Source organism: Rhineura floridana, chromosome 3 (genome assembly GCF_030035675.1).
Source record: "Rhineura floridana isolate rRhiFlo1 chromosome 3, rRhiFlo1.hap2, whole genome shotgun sequence".
Lineage (NCBI taxonomy): Eukaryota > Metazoa > Chordata > Lepidosauria > Squamata > Rhineuridae > Rhineura > Rhineura floridana.
The window spans coordinates 192,477,799-192,498,487 of NC_084482.1; the positions used below are offsets into that span (position 1 = coordinate 192,477,799).

The 20,689-nt window shown below is 45.0% G+C and overlaps 1 protein-coding gene across 4 annotated transcripts in view; it reads right to left on the reverse strand.

Moving 5' to 3' along the window:
- Positions 1-5,395: 5,395 nt before the first annotated feature.
- MGAT1 (alpha-1,3-mannosyl-glycoprotein 2-beta-N-acetylglucosaminyltransferase) overlaps positions 5,396-20,689 on the reverse strand; it is a 68,851-nt gene continuing 53,557 nt past the window's right edge. For all 4 annotated transcript variants that reach the window (XM_061619090.1, XM_061619092.1, XM_061619091.1 and 1 more), the window contains one exon: positions 5,396-11,880. In XM_061619090.1, the coding sequence (XP_061475074.1) occupies positions 10,453-11,802 (1,350 nt within the window). In that variant the 5' untranslated portion in view covers positions 11,803-11,880 and the 3' untranslated portion in view covers positions 5,396-10,452. The remainder of the gene's footprint in view (positions 11,881-20,689) is intronic.

The window sequence follows — 20,689 nt, forward strand, 5'->3', positions numbered from 1 at the left end:
CAGTCACTGCCTCTCAACCTCAGAGGAAGGCAATGGTAAACCCCCTCTGAATACAGCTTACCATGAAAATCCTATTCGTAGGGTTGCCATAAGTCGGGATTGACTTGAAGGCAGTCCATTTCATATCTAGGAAATGAAGGTCTTTCCCCCTGTATGCCATAAAAGGTAAAAATCTAATTTTCGATTCCCAGCAGGCTGGATATTCCGTAGACAACCATGCACAATTCATATCTTTCTGAATTACCGGCAGCAAATTTTTCAAGTGAGCAGCATCATGATACAGGTTTGGTATTCCTACACATACACACACTGTGCTGCCCTCTTATATAAAAGAGATAAACAAAGTCTAGGCCTTTTCCCTTGATGAATGAACCTCAGTAATAAATTTTGCCAACTTCTTAATTTCTGGGTGGTAATGGCAATTGGGATTGTCCTAAAGAGAAACAATAACTTTGGAAGAACCATCATTTTCACTGCTGCAACTCGGCCCGTCCATAAAAGAGGCAAGTGTTTCCAATCCAGCAACAGTTTTCTTATCTTCTTTATCAAAGGAGTGTAATTAAGCAATTTTTTTAGGAAGGAAAACCCCCAAGATATTTGAGTGTACAAACACAAAGTTTTGAGTTTCCTGTTATAGAATTGCTTGTAATTTTGGAGCCACATTAAAACATAACATAACCAGCCAGAAATCCATATTCCTTTATAATTTCAATTAGCCTAGGAATAGCCTGCATAGGGTTTGTTACCAGAACAGCAACATCATTTGCAGAGATTTAACAAATGTGATTTACCCTTTAAGCATAATCCCTTAATAATATTATCAGCCCTCAAAATTTGGGCTATATGTCTCCATTCATTGCCAAAGCAAAGAGTAAGGGTGATAGTGGGCAGCCCTGTTTTGTACCTCTCCTGATTTCAAACATCAGAGAATCTGTTCTATTTACCCGAACACACCCGCTTGAACCGTCATACAAACTCTGTATTGTGCTTATCAAATTCTCACCAAGGTTCATTTTAAACAAGACTTGGAAAAGGAACTTCCAGGGAACTTTATCAAAAGCCTTGGTTGCATCAAGCAGAATGATTGCCAATGCCCTCTTTGTACAGTTACTGTAGTGTACTGCATTAAACAGCCTGAGTATCTCTTTAATCCTAAGAGCTTCCAGCAGCAAGGTTTTCTTGGCGCCAGACTGAAGATCCAGGGCATGGCTGGCCAGAGAGTAGGAAGCTGCTTTGGGACTCCATCTGTGGGGCCCCTGGAGTGAGTCCCCTGGAGGAAGACGGCTAACTTTGACATGTTTGAATGCAGGGGTGGGGAACCAGTGGCCCTCCAGCTGGATTACAACTTCTATGACCTCTGATCTTTAGTCATGTTAGCCAGGCTGGTGGCAGCTGGAGTCCGATCACACCTGAATGGCCACAGGTTTCCCATCTCTGGTTTACTGCTTGCCTCTTCAAAACAGGCCAGCAAGCTGAACACTGTGCGTTTGGGATATATCGCGACCTCTCACTTACTTGACTCTCTCTTTGCAATCCCCAGCAAAGCAGATTTTTTTATCGAGCTTCTGGTGAGCTGTCTTATGGGACTAACAGGGAGTTGGACTTGGCGAATCACAAGCTGGGCGGGTCTGAGATCAGGCATACACAAACAGCAACAGGGAAAAGATAAGGCAGAGCAGAATATCAATGAAATGTGTAAACTGGGGGAGACGAAACTATGCTCTGGAAGGTACAGCAGCAACCAACACACTCCAGCCGCTATTCTCTAACATTCCATGGAGAGTGTAGATGGACAGATAGGCAAAAATTGTTTCGCACATACATGTACCCCCCTCCATTTTGATGTGGGGTGGGTAGGTAAGTAGGTGATCAAGTAAGTGAGTGTGTAAGTGAGAGAGGATCTATTCTACTGCTTTCATCTCAAGGTGTTTTTCTTTTACCTGATCTGTTTTCCTATTCCTTCTTGGTACTGTACAGGACAAGGACCTCTTTGCCGTGGCAGCCTGTTTGAATCTTACTCTCCTACTAGTTTGCAGGCACTGAAATATTTGCTGGCTGGGTTTTGATCACCCTTTTATTTGACTGCATACTAGCTGTATTTTTGTGTGTGTTGTGGCAGGCATGTGGTTGAGACTGCCACTCCCATCATCCCTACTGACCACAGGGAATCCAACATCTCTCTCTCCCCCCACCACCCGTGTTACAGGAAAGGTGTCAGTCACTAACATCAAAACAAGTCTTGAAGCATCATAAAAGTTAACAAATTTATTATGGCACAATGAATTTTGTGGACTTGTCATATTAAACTTTTTTAAGGTAGCACTAAAGTTGGTTTTTAATGCAGCAGATTTAACATTGGTATCCCCTCTAGAAATCATCAGTTTTGCTTTGTTTCCCTTGAAATACTGGGTTGGTTCTTTCTTTTCTAGTACCAGGGCTTACCTTTAGCCCCAACCTTTTTTTTTCTTTTATATCACATGCCCATTTCTCTTCTTCCTCCTTTTCGTCTCTCACCCCTTCCCATTTCTCTCCTTAAAAAAGAAATCCAAATTAAATAAAAATGGTAGCAATAGCACTGCTGTGACCCTTCAGATCAGGCCATATCTCAGCCCACAGGCTGAAAACCTTTTTTTTTTTAATCAAGTAGGAAAGCAGGTAAAAAAAAATGGCAACATACTTTGAGAAATCCATCAAATGGATCTGAGTTACATTTAAGCCCAATTTGGATGACATAACATAGCTCTTCCTTTTGCAGTGAGTGATAAACATAGAAACATACTTTGGTTCACTCCCCTCTCACACTATTACTATCAGAAACCACTACCACCTTTATTGAGTGATACTATAGAACTCCTGCTATATGATTATGGCAGCTTACTGAATTTTACCTGCGATCAGTACCTGGTTGATCCGGTTTGGGTCGAGGAAGGGATGTTCTGTCAGATTGTCCAGGGCAGCTGAGGTGTTTCTCTCCAACGCATTCAGTGAGGAAAGACTGGCTCACCTGCACAAGTCATCTGAACCTATGGCTCTGTTACTGGTGACCTACTTGAAGTTCTGAGAGATCACCCGAGGAAGTGCTCGTGGGTGGACAAGTTTGGAGCAGTAAGAGGGATAGTACTAGATATTAGACTCACCCCAACTTTGAGGTTGTGTGCAATATGGAGGGCAACGAAATAGCAAGAAGCATGTTTCCATACAACACAATCAAATGGATAGTAAAATAGTCTATCTGTAACTATCTTAAGTTCATGTCATACTTCATACATACCTTTTCAGTTTCACAGCAAGGAAGATTTGCACAGTAGAACATAGGCACATTATAAATTGGTAGGTGTGACTGTGCATGGAGAAGACAGGCTTAAGCATGTTGCTATCAGAGCTGATTTTATCTAAGGCGTTACAATATAGGGAAAAGCCAAGACCTTTTACTGGCATGGGGCAACATGTGCCCCTCCAGATGTTTGACTTCAACTCCCATCATGCCTGATCACTGACTGTGCTGATAGGAGTTGGAAGTCCAGCATCATCTGGAGGAACACATGTTCCCCCATCCCTGTGCCTCTTGAAATGTCATTAGAAACTGTTGCATATCTAACCTTAGTCATATGAGCAAGAAAGTTGTTTTCATTTTGATGTTACATCACGTTTTACACTACAGTGCCAATTATAGATACATCCACCATCTGAGCCACATTTACTAATATGAGGATGGAGGACAGGTGGCACATTAGCCATAATTACTTGAGAAACCACCTCTCTTGGGTGTTACCCGATGTTGTAGAAACACTTTTTAAGCATTCTTCCATTTCATAACTAGAATATATTTTAAGCTGTTTACGGCCATACTACCCTGAACATGCCTGATCTTGTCAGATCTCGGAAGCTAAGCAGGGTCAGGCCTGGTTAGTATTTATTTATTTTTTTATTTTTTTTATTTAATTACATTTCTAGACCGCCCTATAGCAGAAAGCTCTCAGGGCGGTGTACAACAAATAAAATCACAATTAAAATATGAGCAAGTGTGGAAAAAATATATATATATAGTACAATTATAAAACATTAATAAAATTGCCATTGAGATTTAAATTAAGATCATATTAAGTTTAAAATGTTAAATTAAAATATTTAAAAATTTACAAAATTTAAAAAGCCTGGGCGAAAAGGTAAGTTTTTACCTGGCGCCGAAAAGATAACAGAGAAGGCGCCAGGCGTATCTCGTCTGGGAGGGCATTCCATAGTTCGGGGGCCACCACCGAGAAGGCCCTAGATCTAGTTGTTGATCTCCGGGCCTCTTTATGGGTTGGAACCCGGAGAAGGGCCTTCGACGTCGAGCGTAGTGAACAGGTAGGTACATAGCGAGAGAGGCGCTCCATCAGGTATTGCGGTCCGATGCCGTTTAGGGCTTTATAGGTAAGAACCAACACTTTGAATCTGGCCCGGAAACATATCGGTAGCCAGTGCAGCTGCGCCAGGACAGGTGTTATATGGTCAAATTTCTTTGTCCCAGTGAGAACTCTGGCCGCAGCATTTTGCACTAGCTGAAGTTTCCGAACCGTCTTCATAGGTAGCCCCACGTAGAGTGCATTACAGTAGTCCAATCTAGAGGTTACCATAGCATGGATAACTGAGGCAAGATGCTCCTTGCTCAAATAGGGTCGTAGTTGGGCTACCAGCCGGAGCTGGTAGAATGCATTCCGTGCCACCGAGGCTACCTGAGCCTCAAGTGACAGGAGCGGATCTAATAAGACCCCCAAACTACGTACCTGTTCCTTTAGGGGGAGTGTAACCCCATCTAGGACAGGTCGAACATCAACCATCTGGGCAGAGGGTCCCCCCACCAACAGCATCTCAGTCTTGTTAGGATTGAGTTTCAGTTTATTAGCTCTCATCCAGCCCATTATCGCGGCCAGGCAGCGGTCTAGTACATCAACAGCCTCACCTGAGGAAGATGAAAAGGAGTAGTAGAGCTGCGTATCATCAGCATATTGCTGGAAACGCACTCCAAAACTCCTGATGACCTCACCCAGCGGCTTCATATAGATATTAAAAAGCATGGGGGACAGAACTGAACCCTGAGGGACCCCATATTGGAGTACCCAGGGACTCGAGTAATGTTCCCCCAGCATCACCTTCTGGAGACGATTCCCGAGATAGGAGCAGAGCCACCGCCAAGCAGTGCCTCCCACTCCTAAATCCGTAAGTCGCTCCAGAAGGATACCATGGTCGATGGTATCAAACGCCGCTGAGAGATCAAGGAGAACCAACAGAGTTACACTCCCTCTGTCTTTCTCCCGACAGAGGTCATCATACAGGGCGACCAAGGCCGTTTCTGTACCAAACCCCGGCCGAAAGCCCGATTGAAATGGGTCTAGATAATCAGTTTCATCCAAGAGAGCCTGGAGTTGGCGAGCGACCACACGCTCTAGAACCTTGCCCAGGAATGGGACATTTGCTACTGGCCTATAGTTGTCCAAATTATCAGGGTCCAAGGAGGATTTTTTTAGGAGCGGTCTCTTGGATGGGAGACCGCCTGGGAATACCAGGTGCCATAGGCTTAAAGGAAGGCAATGGTAAACCACCTCTGAATACCTCTTACCATGAAAACCCTATTAATATATCCAAAAGATTCATAGGGTCGTCATAAGTTGTAATCAACTTGAAGGCATATAACAACAACCAGGTGGAGCCATACACACTAACACACGAGAGCAAATCCCTAAGTGAGGCCTATGCCAAACAAAACTCCTATATCTGTGCTTAGTTAAGCCAGAGATAGCCTGCTTTCAGAATTTTCAGCTAGACTGACATAGCCACATTTGACAGAGGCGGCAATAACTGGTATTTAATTCAATGATAAGAGTTGAGCAAATCCATCCCTTCTCAAAAGCCCAGTGGTCATCACCTGTCACAAAGAAGTGCTAGTCACATCTTAATGGTGTCTCAGTGGCAGCTGCCACTTACACAGAGGTTGCAGTCCTCCCTTTAAAAACATTTTCAGGCAGATGTCAAAGGAAATTGCAGGTATCCTAAGAAAATACAAGAGCTGGAAGAGGCAGAGCCCTGGAAGGCACAGAAGCACAAACCTTCTGATTTAAAAAAAAATCACAAAGAAAACCTGGCCAAGTCAGAAGTAGCCCCAAGTTTCATTACTCTACTGCTGCTATTGCCTATGAAGACACACAGTCATTTATTTCAAATGAGCAACTTGGAACAAAAGCAGTAGCTCTGTTTTTCAGAAAAAAAACTTTAGTTATAAATGGCACCCCTGTCAGTTTTTGAACTGGTGGGAAGAAATCTACTTACATGTAAAATCTGGGTCTGGGAGGTTTTAAAAGGAGAAACTGGGATTTCATGAGACAAAATTCTGGTCACACACACACCCAAATAAATTCAGAGGCGAACACCAAATTCTGTTTAAATGTATATTTTCAAGTGTACAGAACCTTGCTGGAGTTGTTTTAGTTTTGTCTGACAGTTGGATCACACAAACGCAACACGTTTTGGCTTATTGTGCAAAAACTCCCCATTGCAGAGAATGGAGGGTTTTGTATTGCTGTTTTGGAAAAGCCGAGGTGGGATACAGGTAGAACGAAGCTATATCCATGAAGAGATTCAATCACTTATCCCATTCCTGTGACACCTCTCAACTGGTCTGCTCTGCAACTGTCTCCTGAAATTTCATTAGGAACTGCCCACATACCTAACCTCATGAGTGAGAAAGCTGTCGTTTTCTTTTTAATGGTACATCACATTTCACACTTCAGTGCCAATCATGCAGAAACATCCACCACCTGAGCCACATTTACTCATATCAGGATGGAGGACAGGTTCGCCAATGGCTCTTGTTAGCCATAACTAGGTATGTAAACTCCATATGCAGAATATAATGGAGCTGTCAGGTTAAGACGTATGGTGCTTTTGATCCCATTATGCTGACAATAAACAAGAGGAGAGGGGCAATAAATCACTATCAGGTCCTGCTGTGAGCTGCCCAGGAGAAACTAGCCAGCCACTTAGAGTCAGAACACTGGACTAGGCAAATCTTGTGGTCTGAACCAATAAGGCAATGCTTATTTCCCTCCCCCACCCCGGTCCGACCTTAGTCTGACTCTACTGAAACACTGACCAATTGACACTAAACAACTCTGCAAGATCAAAGACATGAAGACACAGGCTGTCTGAAAAGGACCGGCTTTTATTTTATTGTGGAAAATAAGTTTTTGCATCTTCACACTTTTCACCAATTGAAATTTGGACATAAAAACAGCATCTCTAGCAAACACCTTAGTTCAACCACCCCAGCTTTTGATCAGCTTTTCGTTCCCGTTGGAATTTCCGTGAATGGAAGGAGGCTTGGGAGAGGAGGAGGGAATGGCAGGTGCTGGTGGATTCTCCCCAACTGACCCAAAGCCTTCCTCCTGCCACTGCCGCCTCAGCTGATCTGGATTCCCTTCACCCAAATCACTCTCTGAAATGGAAAGGGAGGCAGTCGCACGGTGAGCTATGACAACAACACAAGAATGGACCACATGCGACAAAAAAGACTTCAGGCCAGAGATGGCTTTGGATGGACAGAACTATGCCACACAAAACAAGGGAGTGAGGTTGGGGCAGGAAGGACAGGAAGAAAGTCCTCAAAGTCAGACTCCCTGTGTAGTTATTGAAGGTAGAGTCTGTTCCCTAAAATCCTGTCCATCCACTGGCAGTGGGAAGGTGGGTGAAACCTTCAGAATAGTACCAGCTCCTGCCTGAACGAGAGGAAGAAGGGTAGACACACAGGCAAGGTAAGCCATTGTGAGAAACGGAGGTAGCTTCATCCGCTCTCTTTTCCCCATCTACTTCAGTAGCCGGGGGTCTTTGCCTGTGCGCCTGAAGGCAGAAAAGGACAGCGGATGGGGACAGAATGTGCTCCTTTCTCCACCCACCTCCAAACCTCTCAACAGTCAGAGATGTGAACAGCTGAAGGTGCTTCTTTACCTGCACTGGAGATCAGTTTTAAGTCAAGGAACATGTAGCCAAAATTGAGAAGAGTTCTGGAGTTACTACTCATTTTGATGTTGCAGTCTTAACTGCTCAAAAAAAAAAATCAGAATGGTTTCAAAGGGGGGACTGAGATCTGTGGAGAGTGCCAAAGAGACCAACTCACCATCACGATTTGCTATCTTCCATCTCCCTATGGCCTATGAGTCCATTTCCATATGCACACTCAAGGGGAGAACAGAAGATCTTTGCCTTCGATGGAGAGACACCAATCTGTAACTGAACTCCTTCCTACCTCCTTATTTCCCTTTCCAATGGAATCCTTTTCTAGAAACCCCACAAATATGTATCCTCTCACAGAGGTTCCTTCTCTAAAAGAATCCAAGATGGATCACCCCTTGAAAAAGAAAACCAGAATCTCAAGATCAGGGATCTCAACAGGACAGCCTTCTTTCCCTCAAGATCCCAATACTCTGTAGAAATACTGCCGTTTTCAAGGATATCAGCGCAAAACATAATTAAACAGAGGCATCAGACCATTCAAACACAGTTCCCCAAGGCTCCATCTCCTGTCCTCCCATCTACACCAATAAGAAGGGCAGAGATATGGAAGGAAGGTCTCCCAATACCCATGTCAGAAACTGGACCACTCGAGAGAATTCCTTACTCCAGCGGAATTCCAAAACAGAGACCGTCTTTCTTTCTCCACGCACCATGAAAACAGTATGTAAAAAAAAAAGAAAAAGAAAAAAATAATACAGCATCCAAAAAAGAAAGAAAGAAAAACAAAATACTACCCTTTGGTGTGGTCTGAATTTTGGCCATATGAAGTCTGAAGCCCCTTCCTTCAGTGGCTCTGGAGCAGCTCAGCAGCACCTCCTAGAGGCAAGAATGGGGAAGAAGCTTCTGCACCACTGAATTAAGGATGGGCTCCTCCTGGGGTGTGTTCCGCCGCCTAAGGAATTCTCTCTCCACCCACTCCTCCCAGTCATGGTGGTGATCAGATCGAACATGGCAGCCAGAGAAATGCCACTGAGGGACAAGCAAACTTTGCTGTGAGGCTTTATTTAGGGACGCCCCCTTCCCCCGCAAAGGAGAATTAAGGCAGCCTTTTGGGCCAAGTCTCCTTCCTCACCTGGGAAGAGGACATGGCATCGATATCAGGCTAGAATCAAGCCAGCCTTCATAGTGATGTAACTATTATAGAATGGTGGCTACAAAGCAAATGGAGAGCTAATATGGGCTCAAGACCATTTCAGACTAAGTGGGGGGTTTGTATGTCTGAATGCTCCTTCACACACGTCAGAGAAAGAGCTGACCTTCTCCCAGGCATGCTCATCTTGCACATAAGGAGAATTTCATGTGGGGGAGCCTTCGAACTTACTCCCCCACTTGCAGTCTGAAATGGCCCAGCCTGTGGCTTTTGGTTGTCAGTTGTTGTGGCTTACAGAAAATGGCCAGCTGACAAGAAGCTCCTTTGGTAACCAATCACATCTCAGTGCCAGGTAAGAAGGTGAAAAGAAAATGCCCACCTTCCAAGCTTTTCACAGGCTAACTTTAACATGCCTCAACATGGAGCTGTAAAAAGATAGCAGGCTTCCATGCTGCCCCCTCCCCCTGCCTATTACCTAATTGCCCAGGCAAAAACAATGAGGCCTTTACTTCCCCTCCACCTGAGCAACAATTACATCACCTTTATCAGTGCACGGATCTCATCTCTACTCTCCCATCGAACATATTTAAAGAATGAGTGATTCAGAAGTCCCAAGTAAAAATGGCCAATATGGTCAATAAAAATGTTCCTTCTAAGGGACATTCCACATTCAGTATGTCCAAAGGAGCTTCCTGCTTTTAAGGCCTGCATCTAATGATGTCCAGCGGTGAGAAAAGGCCCTCATTTCCTCCCTGTTGCTCAGGCCTGCACTAACTGCCATCAAGCTCAATGTAGCATGCCAGATACATCAAGAGGCCCACCAGGAGCTCAACAAGTCTCCCATTTTTGCTTGTCTGGAACTGTATACATCATCTGGGAAATTATCAAGCCCCTGGCAAGCCATATTACATGGCTGATGAGCTGCAGGCCTGGGAGAGCGGACTGAAGCTGGAGAAACTTCAGTGGGTTGTTGCTTTGGTTTAGCATTGGTTCTGACCTCAAAATGCACCAACTTGGAGAAGCCACCAAGGAGCTGATGAGTGGACAGACTGCCACATCAAGAAGGAAAATAGGCACTGGAGAGCAGAACAGAGCAAACCTAGAGTGCTCCACCTCACCCACTCTTTGGGGCATCAAAATAACCACCACAACCCGACCCTCCTACCCCAGTATTTTAAGTGCACAAAGCCACCCTCTTCCCTGGAATGCACTCGAATGCCACACAGAAGGAAAAAATACAGAGTTTTGCCTCCCCACCCCCATTCCAAGCACCCCTTTGCCCACTAGGGTCCAACATGCTCAAGGATCATCAGCTGCTAACTCCAGCTGGGGTCATAGCCTGTCCAATCAGAAGGAGGCGCTAAGTAAACACGACGGCCTCTGTAAAGGAAGCTGACAATGCCCTGGTAGCCGGCACGGGGCACTCCTGACTTGAGGTCGTCCATGACACCTAAGGCCTTTGCAAAGGCCTTGAAGGAGTCTCGAGTGGTATACTGTACTCGGACAGTGCCCAAGTCCCGGCGCTGGTTACCCTGTAGCTCCTCTACCCGCAGCTCAGGGGCATCGTATACCTGGGCCAGGAATGAGCGTTCATACTCATCCTTCTTGAGGTAAGAAAGGTCCATCTGGGTGAAAGGCACGAAGCGGTCGTTGAGCTTGATGAACTTCAGGTACTGGTCAAAAAACTGACCATGGCTCACGCCCTTGCGGCCAAAAGTCATAGTGCGCGATACTTCAGGCCTGATGCATGAACGGCCCTGCCGTTGTTCAGGCTGTCGCATCCAATCATCCCAGAAGGCCTTGGGCCACTTGGGCTCCAGCTCATCCCACAGGTCAGAGAGCAGAAGCCAGCCCAGCCCAGGGAAAAAATCCGTACGGTAGAGAAGCTCTGGATGGGCAACATCTACCATCTGTTCCTTGCCATTATCGTTCCAGGCAGAGATACACCAAAGAGTTGGGTCATTTAATAAGAGTGGAAAGGCTGCCTGGAAGTATTCAAAGAAGTCTGGAGCTACTTCCAGGTCATCTTCCACTACAATGGCCGCTTGGTATTTAAAAGTCCGGAAGACCTGGCTCAGGGCCCAGCGATAGTGCCGGGCAATCTTGTAGTAGCCCTGGAACTTGCGATGGTCAGTGGGCACGGGGATGTCACTCAGGTTGGGCTGCTTGATGTGTGTGATAGCATCTCCATAGGAGGCGATGACCCGGGCCGTCTCCTCATGTCCACAGTCCTGACTCACAATCACAGGAAACCGTTCCTTTGAGGGACGGTAATGCAACAACTTGTCAAGGCAACGGCGGACTGTGCTGCGGTCGCAGGCAATCACCACCACTGGTAAAATAGCATCTGGAGAGACCTGACTTCGATGGGGCAAGGGGGCAGCTGTGGAAGGATGGAGGGATGCTGCAATGGACAGGTGGAGCCTTTTGGCTTCAGTGGCCTTCCTCCTGTTCCAGAGGGCACTGTAACGGTAGATCTGATCTAAGAGGTCCTTCTGGCGCTCCAGCTCCACCTCTGCGTCCTGGGCCAGCTGGATAACCTGTTCAGTAAGGCGGCTATGGTCAGAGAAAGACTGAGGCCGTGTCCACAGGAAGAAGAGGATCAGGGCATTCCAGGACACAAAAAGCACCACACCCCAGAGAACCAGGCTGCTTTTCTTCAGCATCCTTCACAGGCGCAGGCCTCCACCTTGTCTCCTTGTGCTCTCCCCTCTGATGGGCAGTGTTAGACTACCACCATGGACCTGTAGAACAAGGGAGAATAATAAAGGGGTGTTAGTGGAAACTACAACTATAACAACTGGTGTCATCTGTTTCTCTCCTCCTTCCTTGCCCCTACTGATTTGTTTTTCCACAAAACTTTCTGGATAATTTGCATCAGGAAAAAAATGCTGATACCTTAGAGCATGATTTAATTTCCCATGTTTATTTTACTTGCGTTCAGTAAACAAAGGTTTAAAAAACTAAAGCACCCTTAATGTGGCTTAAATATATTATGAAAAAATACTGAAATACTTGTTGAAATATAGAGACAATAGCATGCGTTTTCTTTATATTGTTCCAATTTAAGCAAACAAAAAGGTACTAAATACTGTTGACACCTTAATATACTTCAGCAGCCCAAAGACATGTGCATGGTATGCTGACTCACATACTTGCTACAGATAACCACCTGAAAAACATTAATTACAACTCTGAAAGGTTGCTCATTTTGTATTTGCAATGTGGCATCTATTCAGTGTTCGTTGCCCGACATCACTGTTTGCCCTCCACCACTACAGTCTGTAAATAAACTAAAAAGATATGCACAAAATTAAAACAAACAACGTGAAACAGAGTGCCAAGTAAGGTTAGGGATTGCTAGAGAACAGACGCAGGGCTCCAAATGGATGATGCAACTGTGCAGTGGGTGGGAGAGATCTAATAGGCTTGCTCTCTCCCTGGTTTCCAGATATTTCAGCAAGAGAAACATCCAAGAGATATTTAGCCTTGATTCACTGTCTATCTTCATCCTCGCTTTATTTTGTAATTTTTTATTATTACACTTGCATGCCACCTTTCTTCCCAGAATCCCACTCTGCCTTCGTCCCTTGCTCCATGTAGGCCCCACCATTCATTTTAGAAGTAGCAGAGGAGGGCAACGGAAGTGGAACAATTGCGGAAGACATGCCTAGATGTTTGGGCCACATGAAATACAAGGAATGAAACAGTGTCAGAGAAAATATGGGAAGAAAACATGGTCAAAGCAACTGAGGGCCCATACAATCTTGTTTGCTTGCTTCTGGGCTCCTACGACCAATTGCTGGGAGCCATTACCCTGTACAGAAAAACAGTCAACTGGGGCAATTGTCTTGGCCAGCATAGAGATTATATTGCTCACACGGTATATAAAGCAGCCAGACAAGCAAGCCCACAGACGTTACGAGCTCACATACATTTTGCTATGTTAGTCATTTGTAGATGAAGATAATTTTTTGTTAAGTTTCCTGTCTGGCCATGTGGAGACGATTCTTTCACCACAGGAAATCAACTAAATGGCTATTTACGTGTATGTAATACAGTTAATGGGCTGCATTGTAGTATTCTTGAAAATAAGAAAACTTCAAAGCAGAGCAAAATAACTGAATTTATAATTCCAAAGAATATGAATGCACAATGCAGCACTTTCAGGATTATTGTTTTTTGCCACAATATTGTCGCCAACTGGGTAGGGAAAACTCTGCAGAAGATAGGAATAAATTAGAACATCTGTCCTACAAATGTCCTCCAGTTCTGTGGCCATTATACAAAGAGTACAGGTGGGCCCTGCTTATATGGCAGGTTCCGTTCCAGACCCCCGCCGTAAAGCAGAAATCGCCGTAAAGCGGAACCCCATTGAGTATAATGGGGCGCGTCGCACAAAAATGCCGCAAAATGGGCTTTAAAATGGGGAATGAAAGCCGCCGCATTAGCGGAATGCCGGAAAGCGGGTCTCTACTGTATGGACTAATGGCAGCAGCTGCCACCCAGGCATTCTTGGATTTGCCCATTCCATGTCCCACCCAGAAGACATTTTTCAAATTTACAGCACAATCCTAAGCCCTGTTGAATGGGCCTTACTCCCAGGTAAGTGGGTTTAGCATTGTAGTCTCCAAGGCAGGGTGGGGATAATTATCCCCACCAGACACTGACCAGATCATTATCTTCCCCACCTGCAGTGGGCAAGTGTGACAGATGGACAGGACCACCCTTGTTTAAAATGCACGGTAGTGCCCCCAAACAGAAGCTGAAAAGCGCCCGGTACATAATCAGCAAGAAGCTCCACTAGGAGGCACTGCTGAAGTGTTCGGAGTGACTGCTGGATCAAAAAACCAATCTTAATCACAATAACTTTAGGGGACCCCTTCTGGCCGGCAAAGTACCAATCAACTGATTGTCAGGTTTGGCTATGCCCTTTACGAAGTAATTTCATCTGAGCCAGGTCTTTATCTGCCCCACGCCCAACATCGTGCATGATGTCGGGTGTAGGGCAGGTAGGTGCGCCTTGGCCAAAAAACCACACTCCTCCTTCCACCACCAGCCAGGACTTGAGTTCAGAACAAGGAAACTAACTTGAGCTTGTTGCACGCAAGGCAATTTTGTGTATCTGTCATTTGCATAATTTATTTGGAAAGCAGAATTTCATCTTTTGGGAGAACAAAGTATGAACAGCTCTTCTTTCAGGGTAAGGAAGAGCACAAGTTCTTGAGAAAACCACAAAACTGAATGGAGATTACCTATGGTGGCCTGCACCCAAATGCAGGATGGGCTGGCACAAAGCCCAACCCGTAATTGCAGAACCGAGACTATAGGATCCAGCAGCAGTTCACCACAGATCAGGATGAATTAAAGTCAGGCTGTTTTACTTGGTGGGGCTATAAGTTTAGGCAACCCCTTCTCTCTTTCTTTTTGAGGCTGTTGGGGTATTGGTAGTCACCACAATAAAGAACAAACCAATCATAGAATAGTAGAGTTGGAAGGGGCCCATAAGGCCATCAAGTCCAACCCCCAGCTCAGTGCACGAATCCAACTGAAAGTATACCCGGCAGGTGGCTGTCCAACTGCCTCTTGAATGCCTCCAGTGTTGGAGAGCCCACCATCTACCTCGGTAATTGGTTCTATCGTCATACTGCTCTAACAGGAAATTTTTCCTGATGTTCAGTTGAAATCTGGCTTCCTGTAACTTGTGCCCATTATTTTGTGTCCTTCACTCTGGGATGATCGGGAAGAGCTCCTGGCCCTCCAACCTTTCATGTACTTGAAGAGTGCTATCATATCTCCCCTCTGTCTTCTCTTCTCAAGGCTAAAAATGCCCAGTTCTTTCAGTCTCTCCTCATAGGGCTTTGTTTCCAGTCCCCTGATCATCCTTGTTGTCCTCCTCTGAATTTGTTCGTTTGTCTGCATCCTTCTTCAAAAGCAGTGTCCAGTACTGGATGCTGTATTAAGATGAGACCTAACCAGTGCCAAATAGAGGGGAACTAGTAGATGGCTTTTTAACAGTGAGTGGTAGCTTTTATTAAATTGTAAGATCTCAAGCAGGCTTAAATATAGAATATGCAAATATATTTTATTAACCAATTGGGAAAGAAGTGGCTGATTATCAAAATAGGATTCATTTTCTGATGGGCAGCCCCATTACAGAAGTACATGTTTGCTTTTCCTTGTCTCAGGGAATGAAACTGGAGAGCCCTGAAGCTTGCATTTAAGTCTACACACCCTGCCCATTAGAATCAAACTTTCCATGAATGGATGCACGAAGGAAAGCAGTTCCAGGCAATGTCAACAGAGAACTGAAACCTAAGGAAGGAACCACTTTGAGATATGTTGCACTAAGTCGGAGTTGCAGAGTATTAAGTAAAACCAGTTTGTTCTACATGTCAAGTCTCTCATTTTCAAAAGTGTGCAGCAGCAAATTATCAAGCCCTGAAATTTACCCCTGCTCAGAATTCCTTTGTCATGTGATAGTGGAGCAACAGGCATGAACCCAGTTATGGAAACTGAAAATACTGGCAAACCACACTGCATAACAAGAGCTGACAGCATATATTAACTATAGACTTGTTGGTTTCAAGAATATGAGAGCGCAGACAGGGAATGTGTGAGAGGTATACAAGTATGGTTCAGTACCATTTAATCTAACTGTTCACACTTCATGCTATGAGGCTGCAGTGTCAGTGACCTGTAAACCCCCTGGTCCAACTCTCTCCATTCCGTAGCTGCCCCCAGAGCCAGTACCTTGATTCTCTAATTTTCTTGACTTCCCTTTGGCCTCTGCTGCTTAGCAGCTGCATCTGTAACCATCTTAATCCCCACTCAGTAAGAATCCCAGCCATATGTATTTAACATTGTAGGTTTATATATACTGTGCAGCCAAGGGTGTGCAAGACCTGAGTCATTCTGAGGTTCTGGAATCCCGGCTACCTGCTGCAGTTAGCCATTATATGGTCATCTCAGTAGAACCGTAAGTGTAGCTGTTTCAAATGATACATGACAACCACACGGCAATGTTGCATTGGGTTTGCACACCCAAGGCTGAGATATAACCATTTATTGGGTAGAGCAAGAAGATGGGCCCCCAAAGTTATGATGTACAGAATCACCTTCTAGTATCATTGCTGCTATCTTGCAAAAAAAGCCACACACACACAGAGTAACTTCAAATGCAGAATGTGGAAGTTCTTGAAACTTTCTGGGACATTCACTTTGCATTTAAAAATAAGCCATGTTCCTAGTCCTTATGAAATCAGCAAATGTGGTAAGACCAGCAGCAGTCTTAAGGCTTTCAGTAGACTGATTTGAGGGACGTTGCTCATTTCAGTCTTTTCCCAGGGACCTTCTTATTGCCCCATCCACATCTACTCTAGGCACCAGTGAGATGTCCAGTGCAACGTCTGCTGCAACCTCTTGGCATTGGTTTCAGTTGATGCGGCCTGATGATGTGGACCAGGTGCTTGTGACGATGCCACCAGTAACATGTCCTCTTGACCCTTGCCCTTCTTGGCTTATTAAAGCTTGCCAAGGGAGTTTGACCAAGTGGATCCAGGGTGTGGTCAACACATTATTGTGGGAGGGAGTGGTTCCAGCCACCCTGAAAGAGGCAGTGATGTGACTGCTCCTGAAAAAGCCCACTCTGGACCCATTGGTTTGCGACAACTATCGCCCGGTCGCAAATACCCCCTTCTTAGGGAAGGTGATTGAAAGGGTTGTGGTGCAGCAATTGCAAGTACAGATTATCTTGACCCATTCCAGTCTGGGTTCAGGCCTGGTTGTGTGACTGAAACGGCCTTGGTTGCCCTGATGGATGACCTTTATCAGGAGAAGGACAGGGGGAGTGCGACCCTGTTATTCTTCCTTGATCTCTTGGTGGCTTTTGATACCATTGACCATGGTATCCTTCTGGGTCAACTTGGTGAGATGGGTATCTGAGCCACTGTTTTGCAGTGGTTCTGATCCTATTTCCAGGGTCATTTTCAGAGAATAGTATTGGGTAATTGTCTTTCGGCCCCCTGGCGGTTGTGCAACAAGGATGATCAGGGGACTAGAAACCAAGCCCTATGAGGAGAGACTGAAAAAACTGGGCATGTTTAGCCTGCAGAAGACTGAGGGGAGATATGATAGCACTCTTCAAGTACATGAAAGGTTGTCACACAGAGGAGGGTTGGGATCTCCTCTCAATCATACCAGAATGCAGGACACGGAATAATGGGCTCAAGTTGCAGGAAGCCAGATTTCGACTGGACATCAGGAAAAACTTCCTAACTGTTAGAGCCATACGATAATGGAACCAATGGATAATGGAGAGGTAGTGGGCTCGGGGGCATTCAAGAGGCAGCTGGACAGCCATCTGTCGGGTATGCTTTGATTTGGATTCCTGCATTGAGCAGGGGGTTGGACTTGATGGCCTTATAGGCCCCTTCCAACTCTACTATTCTATGATTCTATGCTGTGGAGTGCCGCAAGGTACCATCTTGTCCCCCATGCTGTTTAACATCTATATGAAGCCCTTGGGAACAATCATCAGGAGATTTAGGGTGAGGTGTCAGCAGCAAGCTAACAATACCCAGCTCTATTTCTTTGTAACATCTGAATGGACCACTGCCTGGACTTGGTGGTGGGCTGGATGAGGGCCAATAAACTGAGACTGAATCCTAGCAAGATGGAGACGCTGTGGGTTAGTGGTTCCCGAGTGTGGATAATTGGTCAGTTGCTTGCTTTGGATGGGGTCGGACTCCCTCTGAAAGAGCAGGTCCATAGTCTGGAGTTGCTCCTGGTTCCATCTTTGGCGCTAGAGGCCCAGGTGACCTCAGAAGCTAGGAGTGCCTTTTACCAGCTTCAGCTTGTAATGCAGCTGCGGCCATTTCTGGACAGGGATAGCCTGACCACTGTTGTCCATGTTGGTGCAATATGCTGCTGCGAGACTGGTCACTGGGACAGGGTATTGCCAACATGTCACTCCGCTGCTGAAAGAATTGCACTGGCTACCTATTAGCGACCGGGCCAAGTTCAATGTTCCAGTTTTGGTATACAAAGCCCAGTACAGCTTGGGACCAGGGTACCTGAAAGACCGTCTTACCCCTTACATAACCAGTCGATCACTGCGCCCTGCAGGTGAGGGCCTCCTGCAGATACCATCTTATCAGGAAGTCCATTCTGCACAATATAGGAAACGGACCTTTAATGTAGTGGCACCTACCCTGTGGAATTCCCTCCCCTTAAATATTAGACAGGTGCCATCTCTGTTATCTTTTTGGTGCCTACTGAAGACCTTCCTCTTTCAACAAGCCTTTTAAGCAGAGACCTTATCCCAGTCTGCATCTGTGCTGGAATTGCTTTTTAATATGTTTTTAAACTTTTTTAAAATAGAGGTTTTTAAACTTTTTTAAAATAGAGGTTTTTAAACCTTTTTTAAAAATGCTTTAAAACATGTTTTGTTTTAATATGTTTTTGTTTTTAATATATTTTAAAATCTGTTTTTATGATGTTTTATAGTGTTTGTAGTGCTTTTGTTCACTGCCCTGGGCTCCTACTGGGAGGAAGGGCTGGATATAAATTTAAAAATGAATAAATATTATTTATTATTTTTTTATTTATTAATTTTATATCCAACTCTTCTGTCCAGAAGGAGGAATACCTGTCACAATATCTGGTATTCCTGGTATACCTTTCACAACATACTGAATCTCTCTTAATACATTCTGAGTGGCACTCCCCTCTGTTTCCCCAGAACTGAACATTTTGCCAAAACCTATATGTTGTTTGCATCAGAGAAAAGGATGTGCAGTATTTTACATACTGTGTGCACATTCCTTTCTTAAAATATATTGCACAGTTGCCTAGTGTATAACAATCCTATATATAATTCCAACTGCAGCATTTGTCTTGCTTGACTACAGAATTTTATGAAGTGCAGAATTCTACACCGTCAAGCTTGAACATTGTTGGGATGCAGACACATGCAAGGTGGAACAGCTGCATCTCAGCAAGAAGTGAGTAGAGGTAAGTTTCTTCACCAATATGCCAATGTGCGTACGTGGCTTAACACCCACTAACAGCCACCCAGGGAGACCTCAAACAGTATTCTTGGAAACACTCCTTTAAGCCTGGTAGGAGAGAGACAAAGTGCTCATGTATTTTTACTGGACAGCAAACTTCAAAAATAAATACTAACTGCAGGGAAAATATTTCTCATTGAAATTTACTTCCCACCCTCCTCTCCCCGTGACCTGCGAGTTAATACTAATGGAAAATGGACCACCTTCAAGTCGATTCCACCTTATGGCGACCCTATGAATAGGGTTTTCACAGTAGGCGGTATTCAGAGGTGGTTTACCATTGCCTTCCTCTGAGGCTGAGAGGCAGTGAAGGTCACCCAGTGCGCTTCACAGCTATGTGGGGATTTGAACCCTGGTCTCCCAGGTTGTAGTCCAATACTCTAACCACTACACCACACTGGCACACAGAGGGAAAACTGCCCCTTAGCCATTCAATACTTTGAAGCCCACTAGAGTGCAACATAGGACTTCCACTAATCTAAATAAAACTTCCATGGTAGCTAATTCCCCCCTTCACTAGTGTCTAGTGCTGGCCAGCCAGCTCTACTGCAACCTCAGTTTCTCACTCAAGATGGCAATCAGTACTGACTGGATTACCTGAATATATTTGGACTCCTGAAACAAACAAAAACAAAAAAAGTCCTATGGTGGCCTACAGTCTGTTGTTTACGCAAAAGAAAAAGAAATGCAGTTGCTTGAGGATCCCAGGGAGTGAAGGCGAGAAAGGCTACATTTAGGTGCCTCTGTGGTGTCCATTCATCCTGCTCAGCAAAGCTCTCAAGAGGATTCCTCCAACATCTGTTTAAATCAGTCAGATTCCTGAACAACCACTTCTGGTAGGGATTAGAAAGAGCTCAGCCAGGATGGCAGGCACCTGGACAGGACAACACAGCATCTATGCACCCAGAGGACAGGGAGTCACAAAATAAAACAAAGGCTCCACAGATTTCAAGAAGGAGATTTAAGAAAAATGCAGATCAAGTACATGAGAGACGAGCAAGACAGCTGCTCCAGTGACCAACACTCTGCAGCACAGAATCTCACACCTCTTTTTGGAATAAGGCAGTGACTATTGCAAACTTTTGGCAGCTGAAAGAAAGGCATAAAGACTGCAGGGGTCATGTGGCCCTTGAGATGCAGCCACCACATGTTTCGCCATCAAAGAACATTGCACAGGAATAAAGAGGTTTTTTTCTGGATCTGTTCCAAGATATGTGAAGCTGAGTACTGCACACACGGATTCAAGAAGCTTGGTATCAGTTTAAGAACATAAGAACATAAGAAGAGCCTGCTGGATCAGGCCAGTGGCCCATCTAGTCCAGCATCCTGTTCTCACAGTGGCCAACCAGTTTATTATCTGTGCTCTTGACAAACTGAGTGACCAGAACAGGGGACTGGTTGTTTGCATATTGATGACACCACATCCCCTGATGGCTTCAGTCAGCTGTGTTAAATACAACAGGAGACAATACTGAGACCTTCG